The 14,079-nt window shown below is 44.1% G+C and overlaps 1 protein-coding gene across 1 annotated transcript in view; it reads left to right on the plus strand.

The window, feature by feature from the left end:
- The first annotated feature begins 936 nt into the window (after positions 1–936).
- The window catches only part of dnah12 (dynein, axonemal, heavy chain 12), a 192,529-nt gene continuing 179,386 nt past the window's right edge, over positions 937–14,079 (plus strand). The window contains exons 1-8 of the mRNA XM_039771336.1: positions 937–1,005; positions 3,160–3,351; positions 3,537–3,754; positions 6,119–6,209; positions 8,626–8,652; positions 11,267–11,456; positions 11,689–11,764; positions 13,388–13,546. Coding sequence (XP_039627270.1) covers positions 3,543–3,754; positions 6,119–6,209; positions 8,626–8,652; positions 11,267–11,456; positions 11,689–11,764; positions 13,388–13,546 — 755 coding nt within the window. The 5' untranslated portion in view covers positions 937–1,005; positions 3,160–3,351; positions 3,537–3,542. The remainder of the gene's footprint in view (positions 1,006–3,159; positions 3,352–3,536; positions 3,755–6,118; positions 6,210–8,625; positions 8,653–11,266; positions 11,457–11,688; positions 11,765–13,387; positions 13,547–14,079) is intronic.

A 14,079-nucleotide genomic window follows, 5' to 3' on the forward strand; every position in this document is an offset into this window, starting at 1 on the left:
GTCATTAAAAGGTAACGAGAAGTCTACGAACACGAGCCTCCAACTGGTAATCTAACCGGTGAAGCAAAGCGGCAGCGACACCCCCTGGCCCTTCATGAGACCGGTAAGCGAACAGAAATGGATCAAATAAACGGCGCGTTTTCTCTCTCAGCTTCCTCTTCTGCAGATTCTCAAATGATTTCATAATCAGCATTTGTTTTAAGTTACTGTAGCCTGTTTACATAGATCTGAAACATTCTACTGTTGTAATGACAACTTTAAAAAAAATTAAAATACGCATGCGATGCTCTGCACCAGATTTCAAGTGCCTAAAACTAATATGGTCTATCCCAGGGCTTTTATTTGGTTTAAAAGTTCGAAAAATGTCCTCTACATCTTTACAATAGTTTAGTAGTAAAATATAACGATCGCCTAATGTTAGTTAAACTTACCATCCTCTTACTTTGGCTTACTCTATCTATCTGTAACTCCGTCGTGATTGTCTTTCTTTTTGAACTCAATAAACTGCCCGTCTTTAATCAGACCTCTGACATTAAGGTGCGCGCCGGTGGACGCAAGCTGCAGTTACACCTTTCTCAATGTATCAAAATACCTTTAAATATCCAGGTTAAGTGTCATTACCAAACTCATTTGCACTACGGATAGAATACAACGTTATTTAATACTTGGGCTAGCATCATATTTCCAGATTAGCAGAACACACGGCCGACTCTCAACACATCAATCAAGCGTATACAGCGACAACTCTTTGAGTGGTTAACACCAACCGGAAGTGACATAAAGCAGCAGGTAGATACCGTTCACAGTCTGAAGTCGAATTTGATTGACAGTTATCCCGCCCTCTAAATCCGCCTAGACTTCTGTCTGACTCTCGCTTACACAGAGGCCGGAAGTTGTTTTCAGGTTGCCAGGAGCCGCAGTCCCCATAGTAACGCGGTTGTGTACAATGTGCGCTATCTACGTCTAGCCAAGTCCCATGTATGCTGCGCCGGGGGTTCTATGCAGGTGAGTGTGGAGGGGACCTCAAAGCCGCGCTTGTGTCACGTCGTCGAGTGCGGTCGGTCGGGCGAGCGGCAGAGTAAACTAAGTTGTCATTCTGGACAGATATTAACGACTGGATTTTCCAGCCATGTATCTTTTGAGTTGTTATGTCCGTTTTTTTTTTTCTAATGTCTCTCAGTAGATTAATCGGTAGTTCGAAAAGAGCCAAACCAGTGGGTCAGACACCAAATGTTTCTCCATTCGTAATGAATTATATGAGCGAATCGGGGTTATTTTTCCTGGCAGGTGTGGACACAAGGCACGGAAACATACTAGCAAATTCCAGAAGTTATGAATTTGTCGGCAGCGCTGGGCACCTAAGCAGGAATGAACCCTTGATGGGTGGCCATTCTCTGTCGGATCACAGATTCACACAGTCACTTTTTTGAGATTTAATTTAAAGTGACTCAGTAACCTATGATGCATATTTTTAGGAAGTGGAAGGACACTCGTGTGGACAGGGGACGCATACACACTAAACAAGCATTAACAGGGAAGTGAACCCACCGTAATGAAGCTGTGAGGCAGGGGCAGAAACCACTTTGCTGCTGTGCTGCTCTCTAATTATAGTACAGTTTATGCCGGAAAAGTTACCTTCTTATACACTGCTGTGAGCACTTGTGGTTTTTCTTTAGGTAAAGGCTGCTGTCATTGGTTCCATCTCCCTATAATCCTCCATTACAAAGTGGATTGAATTAAAAAAACTAATGAGCTATACAGTATGTCCACCTTAGCCTCTAAAGTGCCAGGATGATGAACTGAAATCATTCTAAACCAAAGGGTCCTGAGAGGATTGGTTGTCAACAATGACCACCACCAAGCTGTGCAGCTCATTAAGAATAATTATGATGAAGAGTATCCTGGAGCAGGTGTACAGAGTATCTAGGAGTGCTGCTGTTGGGCACTTGGTGCAGATTTCAGTAGACGTCGCCAATGCCGACTCCGTGGTAAAAGCTGAGTGGACAGGAAGCTGTGCCACGTCCTTTCTTATGGTTTGTGAGTGGACTGAGTGAAGGGCCTGGGTGATGCCAGGAGGTAAAGCAGGGCTGCTGCTGCTATTGTGGAGAGCGGTTTTGTTTAACTGTTACAAAGAGAATTACCATTTTACAGTAGACGAATCTGAACGGACTGCTTGATATATTATTATCTGTTACATTACATTAATATTACATTTTCAAACCTCCTTAATCTCAATACGAGGTCACAGGGACCAGAGGCCCAGCAGTACCGTGGACAAGGAGAACCCATCCAGCTTTAAGAGTCTTTAAATCACACGGGTGACTGACTTGTGACAATTGAGTGGCAGCTACATATTGGTTACTGAGTTTTGTCTCACCGAAGAGTCTCTTTGCCCAGTCACTATTTAGGGAGTGGACATGGAGGTGGTCCTTGGGGGCAATGGCGTCTTTAGGATTTGCAGGTATCAGGGTCTACACCCACAATCTGGATTTTGCTAACAGACTTGTTACTCAGATTACTCAAATTAAAAAATCGAAGGCTGCCTACTATACTACAAATTTCTCTGTATCTATCTAATCCTGCCTACTATACTATAAATTAATATCTAATCCTGCCTACTATACTATAAATTGATATCTAATCCTGCCTACTATACTACAAATTAATATTTAATCCTGCCCTCTATACTATAAATTAATATCTTATCCTGCCTACTATACTATAAATATCTATCTATCTATCTATCTATCTATCTATCTATCTATCTATCTATCTATCTATCTATCTATCTATACATACTATAAATTAATATCTAATCCTGCCTACTATACTACAAATTAATATTTAATCCTGCCCTCTATACTATAAATTAATATCTAATCGTGCCTACTATACTATAAATATCTATCTATTATAAAGTGCCTTTCCTTTCATATCTGTCTAATCTGTCTATGGTGTCCAATGCAGATTGGAAGTAAGGTGACTCGATTTGTGAATCATCCATGCTTGTATGTATTTGTGCTCTTATTTTGATCTTGGGGTCATCGCTGTTAAGAAGAGAAGCCACATGGAGGTGTTTGATAAAATCTGCTCTTATTTGCACTTTCTTGTAATGTTTTATTTGCCTAATTTAATTTAGGTTCATATTTTGAATTCTAGATGTACCCAGTTATTCTGCACTGTGTCGCACGATGGCAGTACAGTAAGGAGTCCTGACCACCGGCGTGGTGATTTGTCGTCCTGGATGAATGTGGACTACGTCTCTAGTGTTCTTCGTTTCAGTGTTTTTTGCCCTCTGAGACCACCTAAGCAGTGTTCCTGAGGCACATCGCATATGCCAGAATATTTCAAGTAAGTGTTAAACAATCGTTGCCCAGGTGGTTTCATTTTCCTTGTGAATCCCACCCAACGTGCCGGTGACCCTATTCAGGACTAATCAGGTGACAAGATGCCTGATTGACTGACGTTTCTTCATCGGTTTTCATACTTTTTGACTAAATTGCTTTCTGTTTTTTTTTGGTTTTTTTTTTTTTTAGTTCAAAATGGAAACCGAAGTGGAAGTTTCAAAGACCTCAATCAGGGAAAAACTGAACATCTACAACATCCTTCCTCCAATATCACCCATGCCACCTGAAGCCCCCCAGGAAGAAATCTCTCAGTACGACGAGAAGAATGCGACCAGAATAAAAGAGCACAGCAAGCTGATCAAGTACAGGAAAAGCCGTCAGCAGCGGCAGCTCCTTGATAAGATCCTGTAGGTGCCGTTGGCCTCTCGTCTTAATGAACTGCTCGCATTTTTACTTTTTCTTTGATGCTCCTTTTTGCCCATTTCTGTGCGGTTTGATTCAATCCCGGGGTTTTGTTTAGTTGAGGATCCAATTCCATGATTTATTTTTTTATTTTCAGTTTTGCGTTGATTCCAAGTTAATGTTTGTTTAATGTCTTGCTTTTGGTATCCCATGATGCCACTTTGGTTTTTATGAGTGCCACCATTTGTCAGTGGTTGCTAATTGCGCTACTGTGCTAAGTCGACCAGCGCATGCCATCATCATCATCATCATCATCATCATCACAATGAAACAAAGGTCAGCCTTGTGCTCCTTCTGGTTGTCCGAGATTGCGGATACTCGCCCTCACCTTTCCATCTGCTCTTTTGAATCGTGTTCGTATTTTTGGTGTTTTTGTGTTTTGATTTTCATCAGTGGTTTTCTTTAGTGTTTTGGCTCTGCCATTTTGATTTATTCATCACCCAGTTCTTAACGTTTGCCTGTTTTTGTTTTTTTTTTGTTTCCTTTTGTTGACCACTTTTACTTTTTGCTTATTCTCTTCGCTTGGTGGCCTGCCATGTTTTCATCCTCTAGCACAAGGGTGGGCAGCGTCGGTCCTGGAGGGCCATTTTCTTCCAATCCAGGTTCTTAATAAGGATTATTGCTGACGAAGCACTCAGGCGACATTTTGAGGCTTCATCTTGGTGGTCTCGCTTGTTAAGGCCCCCCACACCCTTATAATTGCTTATTTCGATCTTAATCAGTTACATGCCCTGTTTTTATTGGCTCCTTATTAGCAATAAGACGCAAATGACAAAGGAGCCAGCAGTTCTTCATCAAACCTGTTTCCATTTACGCCTGTGTGGATTCATCCTGCACTGTTTTGATTTAATAAAACACTTAAGAGAAAAATGTAGCGGACTGAAGTATACCTATTTGTAGGCTTCAAATCATTTGGATGATTTCAGTGGAGAAGAAAAAAGTCTACGATATAACAACCTAACATTGCAGACTAACAAGTCATAAAATTAAATAAGACTCCGAGATTCAGGCCTTTAATGAGCTATTAGGGCTCGTTTATGCTCAGAACGCGGACGTGCATACATCATGGCTGCCACATGTTCCCAGCGTTCATTTGACACGTCCTCTGAGCAGGCCCTCAGAAATTAACGCGACGCGTGCGCAAGTTGCAGTACCAGCAAAAAGTCTTGGGCGCAGTGTGATAAAAGTGGGAACGTGACGTCCGAGTCTCTGTTTACCATCTGCATGTGACAGGAAGCCGCTATGCGGATCCTACGAGATCGGTGTGCGCGCTTTGATGTTTGATGAATGGTTCGATGTGGTGAAGCAAAATGCTGACATACAAATACATTCGTGGTGCTTTTATATTCAAGCGTCACATGACATCGATACATTGTAAAAGTCTCACATACCGTCTTTTTTTTTCTGGGGCTTCCTCCTGACCTGACAGCAGCGGCAGGCAGTGATCGCCACACAGATCACGTTACATTTACGATATTCCAGCTCTCTGCACATTTTAGAATCCTTAGATTTATTCTTGATATCACTTTCATGATGAAATGCATTAATGTACTGTATGTATGTTTCATTTTCCAGATAAATCATTCATTTCGTTTAAATAACGAATACGGTTAATAATTACACACACGGGGGATGACACGTTAGCGTTGCAGGGAGTCACGTCGCTGGTCTTCCCTGCCTGGAGTTCTCTCGTTTTCCTGCTGGGTTTCCACAGTGCGCTCCGGTTTCCTTCCAAAGACCTGCAGATTTGGTGACCCTAAAATGACGCCAGTGTGTGTGTGTGAGTGCTTGTATTCACCTTGCGATGAGCGGATGCTCCGTCCAGGGATTGTTTCTGCCTCGTGCCCAATGTTAGCTGGAATGGGCGCATCCTTGGATTGGTGGATTTAATCATTAAACATCCTTTTCAGAGATATTACGGTAAGGTGTCATTGGAATTTAATAGCAATTCACGACACCTGTTCTCACCGTGATGATCTCTCGCACTGCCACCTGCCGGATTCCTCCAGATTTACGTAAAGTACGCGCGCAAGTATAAACAGTGCAACGCTTGTGAAGCATGCGTCACGTCGAGTGAAGTATAAACCTGGCTTTGGGCACAACCATCAGCAGTGTGTCTGTCTGCAGAGAGAGTGTCGACCTCGTCGAGAGGTTTAATTACTTTTATAACCTCTCCGTGTTTGGATGAGCTGCTTCTGCGCTACGGTGAGACGGTCAGCGGTGATCGCAGTGCTGCCCGTCGAGTGGGGGCACATTTAATGTTTCCCTCTTTACGTGCTCACGGTTAGCTGTTTGTTTTTCTGTTCCAGCATTGACCGCGCTCTCCAGGCCTATGAACAGACGGTTGAAGAAAATGAACGGAAAATAATCGCTCCTTTCCCGCCAGAACTTCCTTCGACGGTAAGAAGATCTCGGAGTCTTTTATTAAACACGTAAGAGCGTTTACAGACGAGGAGAACAGTCACTCCATTGTGCACTGCAGCAGGTGACGCATCTCGGCCTAAACTACACTGAGCAGTGGACTATGGAGTTGTATTCTGCTGATCCTTTTCCTTTAGTTGATTTATTTATAAGCCTAGCCGTATACTGTATACCATTTTATTTTTATTTAAATACACTGCACATGGGTGGCACGGAGGTGCAGTGGGTAGGAGACCTGTGGTTCACTTCATGGGTCCTCCCTGCGAGGAGTTTGCATGTTCTCCCGTGTCTGCGTCGGTTTCCTCCCACAGTCCAAAGACATGCAGGTTAGGTGCGTTGGCGATCCTAAATTGTGTGTGTGTGTGGGACTGGCACCCTGCCCGTGGTTTGTTCCCTGCCTTGTGCCCTGTGTTGGCTCTAGCAGACCCCCGTGACCCTGTAGTTAGGATATAGCGGGTTGGATAATGGATGGAAATACACTGCACTTATTTTAAAGTAGCTCCGTCAGACTTTAATGTCACTCTGAGGTGCTCTACTGCACGTGTCCTAAAACTGGCCCCGAATCTCAAACTCAAGTTGAGCACCCCTGATCTGAAATGCCTGGGGCCGCACGTATTTCATATTTAGACTTTACAATATTTGCCTATTTTGTTTCCAGTTTGCATCTTCCTAAAACACCCACTTTCAGTTCCTCCAGTCTGTGCACTTTAAACTGCCCGGGGCTTTCAGGGAGAGAGCAAAAGAAACTGAGCAAACAGACTTGACGTGGTAAGAAAATAAAAAGCTACGATTGCTGTTGTCCAGTCAGGAGGTCGGTCGCCCGAGGTGAGCGGGGCTTACTGACGAATGTGCACCTTGTAACGAGCGCGGCAGCAGGAGAGACTCGGCCACGCGTGTGCTCCCTCTGCAGGTATTTGGCCCCACACGCTCTGTCAGAGACGACGTCCTTCTGTCGTTTTGATGATCGCATCATTATAGGGCTTGACAACAGCAAGTCAGATTTAGATAAGCATTGTGGTTTGTGGACAAGCAGCTAGCATGGCATGTGTGTATTGCCAATCAGAGAGTAATGTTAACCCACTTTAGTTATTTGTTGAGACAATAATAACAATAATAACTCTTTACATTTCTATAGCACTTTTCTCGCTACTCAAAGCACTTTTCATAATGAGTGGGGCCCACTTCAAACACCACTAATGTGTTGCACCCACCTGGATGATGCAACGGCGGCCATTTTTGTGCCAGTACACTCACCACACATTAGCTGTTAGTCAGTGAAGGGGTGAGAGAGGCAATTGAAGACAGGGGATGATTGGGGGCCAGAATTATCAGGCCATGGTGGGCAATTTAGTCAGGGCATCGGGATACACCCTACTCTCAGGGCCATTCTTAGCAGTTGGGGGCCCTACGCGGTTTAGAAATGTGCATGCCCCGGATGGGGTTGCTCAGGAAAATGTTCTAATAAATTGTCTGGAAAAGAACGATAAAATTTAGGATAAGGAGTGTATTGTGACAACGACATAAGGGACTGCCACAGATGGCTGCAGTGCCAGGGGCATGACAGGTTCCCCAGGCCCACAGCCCGACAACAAAAAAAGAAAAAAGAAGGAAGTCGGCGGATGCGTAGTTCGTGTATGCCTAAGAACGTCCCTGCTACTCTTTATGAAGGATGTTTTATGACCACAGAAAGTCAGGAATGACGGTGCCATTTTTACAGCATGCTGTCCTTGCCAATGCACTGAGGCATTGGGACCCACATTCAGACCACATGGTAAGCGCCCCCTGCTGGCATCACCAACACCTCGTCCAGCCGCACCCTTATCTTTTCCTGGATGGTATGCCATCCAAGTCACTGGCCGTGCCCCAACGTGGTTCGTTTCAGGTGGGTGACCTCTTCTGAAGCGCAGGCGCTATGGCTGCTGTAAGTCAGAAGGCAGGTGCTGGGCAACGTCATCCGTAGTTCTGCTGGAGTGACGTCCGAGTCGTTGGGCAGTACCGAAATGTCCATCTCCTGCGGCTCTTCAGTGTCAGCTCTCCTAATGCCAGTCTTGACTCTCTTTTAACGGCGGTCTTTGTCACCTCCTTTTTGACGAGTTGTGACACATCATTTATCGCAATTCATATTTTCACAATCATAGCTGCCAGTCCTTTCCACCGTACATCGACTCGCAGCCGAACAACAGCACTTTCAGTTTGGAATTTGAGACCATCTTGGAGTTTCAGAATTAGGGATGCTCAACTTGAAGTTAGGTTTACATGCGATAACTCGGTAACAGCCGGTCTCATGGTGCCACTTTTTCATCTTAATGACTTAATTCATTCACTTTATTAAATGTGGGAGTCTTATTTGAAGTGTGCATTATTTTACAAAAGCTGCTTTTATCTTTTTTTCTAGATGAACAGCGAGCTAAGGCAACGAAGGGTAAGAGCATACATTTCAACGGTGTTCTAATGTATTACTTTTAGATTTGCTATCTTATTATTTTGTGGTTATTTGACTTTTTTTTTACTTGCATCCTATCTCGGGTTTGAGCATCAGGACTGACCCAGGCTTGCTCACCGCTTTGCTGGCATTCAGTGTGTGTTTTAAAGGGACACGTGTGTACTTCCTTTAACGTTTCTAATCACATTTTGATTTTGGAAATTGTGGTGGAGGGAAAAAAGCTCCTGCATTATTCAAAAACAAATAAAACTGGTGAAATTAATATAAACAAATACATAAATAACATAAAATCGCAACCATTTATGTTATTAATAAGGAAGTGTGAAGATGAATTAATTGCTAAACAAGGTAAACGTTACGTATTTTTTTTGGCTATCTCTTTTTTTGGATAATGTGTTTGCATTTTTGTTTGTTTCTTATTAAGTACTCGGCTTCCTTTTTTGTGAATTTTAAACACTTCAGTCACGTCTCCTCTTAATCTTGTGGTTGCAAGGTGCAGGACAAATAAAAATTTCGGACACCAACTGGGACGTCCCGTTTAATAGCAGAAAGTCTTTGGTGTCAAAGTAAACGGTCTCTCGGGAACAACAACAGCAAAGTGTCCAGCTCTGGGCCATAGAAAAAGGGTCGATCACTGGAGCTCTGTCCGGCGGGTCGCTCTTAGTGCAAAAGACTCCCCCTTCCGGGCAGCCGGGCTTCTTAAAATGCACAAAGGGGCGGAGCTAAGTGCCCTCACTGGGCGGTTTCTCAGTCCTGTGGGGAAAGAATGAGAAAAGAATGTTGGAGACGGCGCCCCCTCTTGCCCCGGTGGGTTATCACATGCCTTGATCTAGCATGTGAGGAGATCCTCCAATGCACATTGCGTCAACCTCCTTTTGCTTAAACTGGAAAGGCTCAGCTCTTTGAATCTTTCCTCATAACTCATCCCCTGTAGTCCTGGAATCCGCCTCATCGCAATTCTTTGGACCTTTTCTAGTGCTGCTATGTCTTTATGGAGACCAAAACTGCACACAGGACTCCAGATGAGGCCTCACCAGTGTGTTATAAAGCTTGAGCAGATCCTCCTGTGACTTGTACTCCACACATCAAGGCGCTATATAACCTGACATTCTGTTAGCCTTCTTAATGGCCTGGAGGCTGACAGTGATGGATCGTCTATGAGGTGAGAGGTTAGGAGCAGGCACTGATACAGCGCATTGCTGCACCCACCACACGACAAACCAACTCAGGATCCAGATTAGGACCCGAGTGCAGCCATGCAACGGGTGACACCTCAGCACCACGCTAGTTCAGATGGAGTGGAACCAGTGGGAGGTTTTTTATGGTGGCTGGAGTGCCAATTCTGCCAGCGACCCCCAAGTTTTTCCTTACAGGTTATGAGGACCTACATGCAAGGATGGATGCAGATTAGTGTTATACCAGGACGGAGCCATTGCAGGTTAAGGGCCTTGCTCAAGGGCCCAACAGAGCAGAGTCCCTTTAGGCATTTTACAAGATTCGAACTGGCAACCTTCTGATTGCCAGCGCAGATCCTTAGCCTCAGAGCCACCACAGATGAAAATGGTGACATGTGTCGCGGTCTCCTGGCATCAACTTCACTCTGTTCTCTGGTCCAGTGGACAAGCCATATTTATTTTAAAACTCCACATGGGGCTTTGGGGCGTGTCATATTACACACGTTTGATTGGCTGGCTGTTCATATGATGGATGACTTAGTTTTTGATCTTTTTGCGTATATCTCCATTCTCATATTATGCGTTTTTGGTTCGACCTTCGATATAGCGATTGGTATTATTTATAAGATGCTTTTGCCGCTGTAGAGATGAATGCAGTAACACGTGTCACGATCTCCTCTTCTAACGTCACCTTCACTCTCTTCTCTGGTCCAGCGAACAAGCCATATTTGTGTTAAAATTCCACGTGGGGCTTTGGGATATGTGATATTGCACACGCTTGATTTGGCTGGCTGTCCGTGATAGATGACTTAGTTTTTGATCTTTTTACACATCTCCTTCCCTAGATTATAAAATAATCAATACGGCCTGAGGCGAAGCAGCCATTTTCTGTTCTTCTGCTTGGTTTACACAGATGTTTGAAGGTGATAGATTACTGGTACAATTCAGAAAGAGAAGATGCTTTGATGTTAATCGCCAGTGCAAAATTAAGTTCATCTTGTTTGTGTGAGCAAAATATAATAAAAATATAAGCATCTGTTCTTTAAAATATTGCAGATGTGGCACTGCAGGACAACAGCCTAAATGTTTTTGTGTTTTTTTTTATTTTATTTAACGGTGTACTCTATGCATTGTGGGTGCCGACTGTGTAGGAGCGTGCAGTTCGTTGCTCCTAGCTGGGTTTCTTTTTACTTCAGTTTCTAGTGTAGAACGTGTTCATTTAAATTATTTATGGTATTACGATGAGGAGGCACTCATCTCAACATAAAATCAAAGCTAATGCTCTGGCGAGGATGCCAGTGCTGATGTTGTCTTGGAGAATCTCCCACAATTCCATGACTGGTTCGGTTTGGACAAGTCTTGGATTTTCCACCTGAGCCTTTGACTAGAAGTGTCTTGTTTCTTTTTTTTTTTTCCAGTTAAACTATCTGTTTTTGAAGAGATGCGTCGAGAACTACCCTTTAATCCCTGTCAGCCCTGAATGGCTGGACTCGGTGCTCTCCCGGATTCCCGGTCGCTTGAGAGAAGGAAAAGAGAAGCAGCAACTGATTCAAAATCTGTTCCTGGAAGTTGCAGAAAACTTTGAAAACGGCATGAAGACCTGTCTAGGTAGGCTTTGGAGAAAATGTGGCGTGTGTGTGAGCTCTGTAGCTTCCGCCTTTTTCTCCAGCATGACAATGCAATTCGGACAATAATGAAATGTAGTTGGTGGGAATGGCCAATGTTATGCAGCTTTAAGATTTTGAATCTACAGTATAGGCCAGAGACAAGAGTTTTGTAGTCTGGAATAACTTGTATTGCTTTTTCCTTCCCACTATGGCCATCGTTTTATGAACTGCAGTGAGCAGTGCCCTTGTGAAGCCTGATATTAAAGGTCTGGAGTCTGAAGTGTCAAACCTGCCCGAGGAAGACCCAGAGTGAGTATGATGGGCTTATGTCCTTGATGCTGCATCGTGCTCGCGATTCTATGTGAAATATACAGAACATGCACAATTGTACAGTCCCCCGTCAGCCTTGCCAAAAATCAGCCGATACCTCTGCCCCCTAGATGGACCTCTGTCACTGAGGTGTCTCCTGCTTGCCCAAAAGCTAAATACCTAAAGTTCTATCTCACAATTTGTCATTAATTCCTTAATCCTCTGAAATTTTTCTGTTTCTGTAAGCGCTACTATTGTAGAAGCCAACCTGGCACAAAACCACCCTGATTCAACGACCGGTTATCTTCACCTAGGGCTTTTACCTCTAAACAGGCCTCCCTCTTGGTGTTCTGGGACCACTATTGACAGCAGCCATACCACCCACACTCCATAACAGGTCGTCCTCCTGAAGCTAAGCACGGTCAGGCCCGGCCAGTACTTGGATGAAAGACCATCTAGGAAAAGCTTGGGTGACTGCTGAAGAGATGTTGGTGTGGCCAGCAGGGCGGCTCTTACACCCTGTGGTCTGAATGTGCCCCCCCAGTGCAGTGGTGGGGACTCACCATGCTGTAAAAATGGTGCCGTCCTTCAGATGAGATATAAACCGGAGGTCCTGACTCTCAGTGTGGTCATAAAAGATCCCTGGGCATCTTTTGTAAAGAGTAAGGTGCACCCTAATGTCCACCTCAGCCTGGTCATTCTGGCTTCCTAATCATCCCCTGCCTCTAATTGGCTAAATGTCTCTCACCACTTTACCACCTAAAAGATCATGTGTGGTGAGCATACCGGTGTAAAATGGCTGCCACTGCATCATCCAGGTGGGTGCTGCACATTAGTGGTGGTTGAAGTGGCTCCCCACTCCCTATGAAAAGTACTTTGGGTAATGAGAAAATGAACATATAAATGGAAAGAATTATTATTATTATCCATCCATTCATCCATCCATTATCCAACCCGCTATATCCCAACTACAGGGTAATGGGGGGGTCTGCTGGAGCCAATCCCAGCCAGCATAGGGTGCAAAGCAGGAAACAAACCCCGGGCAGGGCACCAGCCCACTGCAGGGCACACACACACCAAACACACACTAGGGACAATTTAGGATCGCCAATGCACCTAACCTGCATGTCTTTGGACTGTTGGAGGAAATGGGACACGTGGAGAACATGCAAACTCCACGCAGGGAGGAACCAGGAAGCAAACCCGGGTCTCCTAACTGCAAGGCAGCAGCGCTACACTGTACCACCCTATTATTATTATTATTATTATTATTATTATTGATCTGCGGTGGGTTGGCACCCTGCCCAGGATTGGTTCCTGCCTTGTGCCCTGTGTTGGCTGGGATTGGCTCCAGCAGACCCCCGTGACTCTGTATTCGGATTCAGCGGGTTAGTTAATGGATGGATGGATTATTATTGATATTTCCTAGATTTCACTTCTTTATTCAGCAGCTTTCTGCATTTCATTGTTTCAACTTTTTGACATTGACCGTGTAAGTTTAGGCAGTTTTCACCTTTTCAAATGTGAGCACCTTGTGTGATCCCAATTTCTCAACTCCAGGTCTTTGCTTCTTAGTCATACTATGCATGTTAGTTATGTTATTTATGAATGTTTCTTTTATAGAGGACTCGATTTTGCTGTTCCTTGGCATGACACGTTTATAAACAGCAGAGAAGAGATAAGGACAAATCTGCACATTCTCCACCCAGCCATGAGAATGATTCTGGACATGGGCTACAAGACCTTCTCCATGATGTTGCTGGTGGACGTGTCCAGTTACAGGTGATCCAGAGGCCTTCTCTTAGAATTGTTTGTAAACGGGGAGATTCCACCTGGTCAAGCTTAGGTGTGTGTGGGACTTGTGTGCCAGATCTGCAATGGCCAGTTTTGTGACCATCTTCAAGGAGTTTCTTGTTCCTTATCCTGCACTTCAGAACAGGTAACCCACCTGAAGCAAAGCAGGTCTGGGGGCCTGGCTAGTACTTGAATGGGAGACCAACCTAGAAAAGCTTACAGTTGAAAGTTTGTGAACCCTTTAGAATTTTCTAGATTTCTGCATAAATATGACCTAAAACATCATCAGATTTTCACTCAAGTCCTAAAAGTAGATAAAGAGAAACCAGTTAAACAAATGAGACAAAAATATTATACTTGGTCATTTATTTATTAAGGAAAATGATTAAATATTACATATTTGTGAGTGGCAAAAGTATGTGAACCTCACGGATTAGCAGTTGGTTTGAAGGTGAAATTCGAGTCAGGTGTTTTCAGTCAATGGGATGCCAATCAGGTGTGAGTGGGCACCCTGTGTTATT

This window comes from Polypterus senegalus, chromosome 12 (assembly GCF_016835505.1).
Source record: "Polypterus senegalus isolate Bchr_013 chromosome 12, ASM1683550v1, whole genome shotgun sequence".
In the NCBI taxonomy this organism is placed as follows: domain Eukaryota; kingdom Metazoa; phylum Chordata; class Cladistia; order Polypteriformes; family Polypteridae; genus Polypterus; species Polypterus senegalus.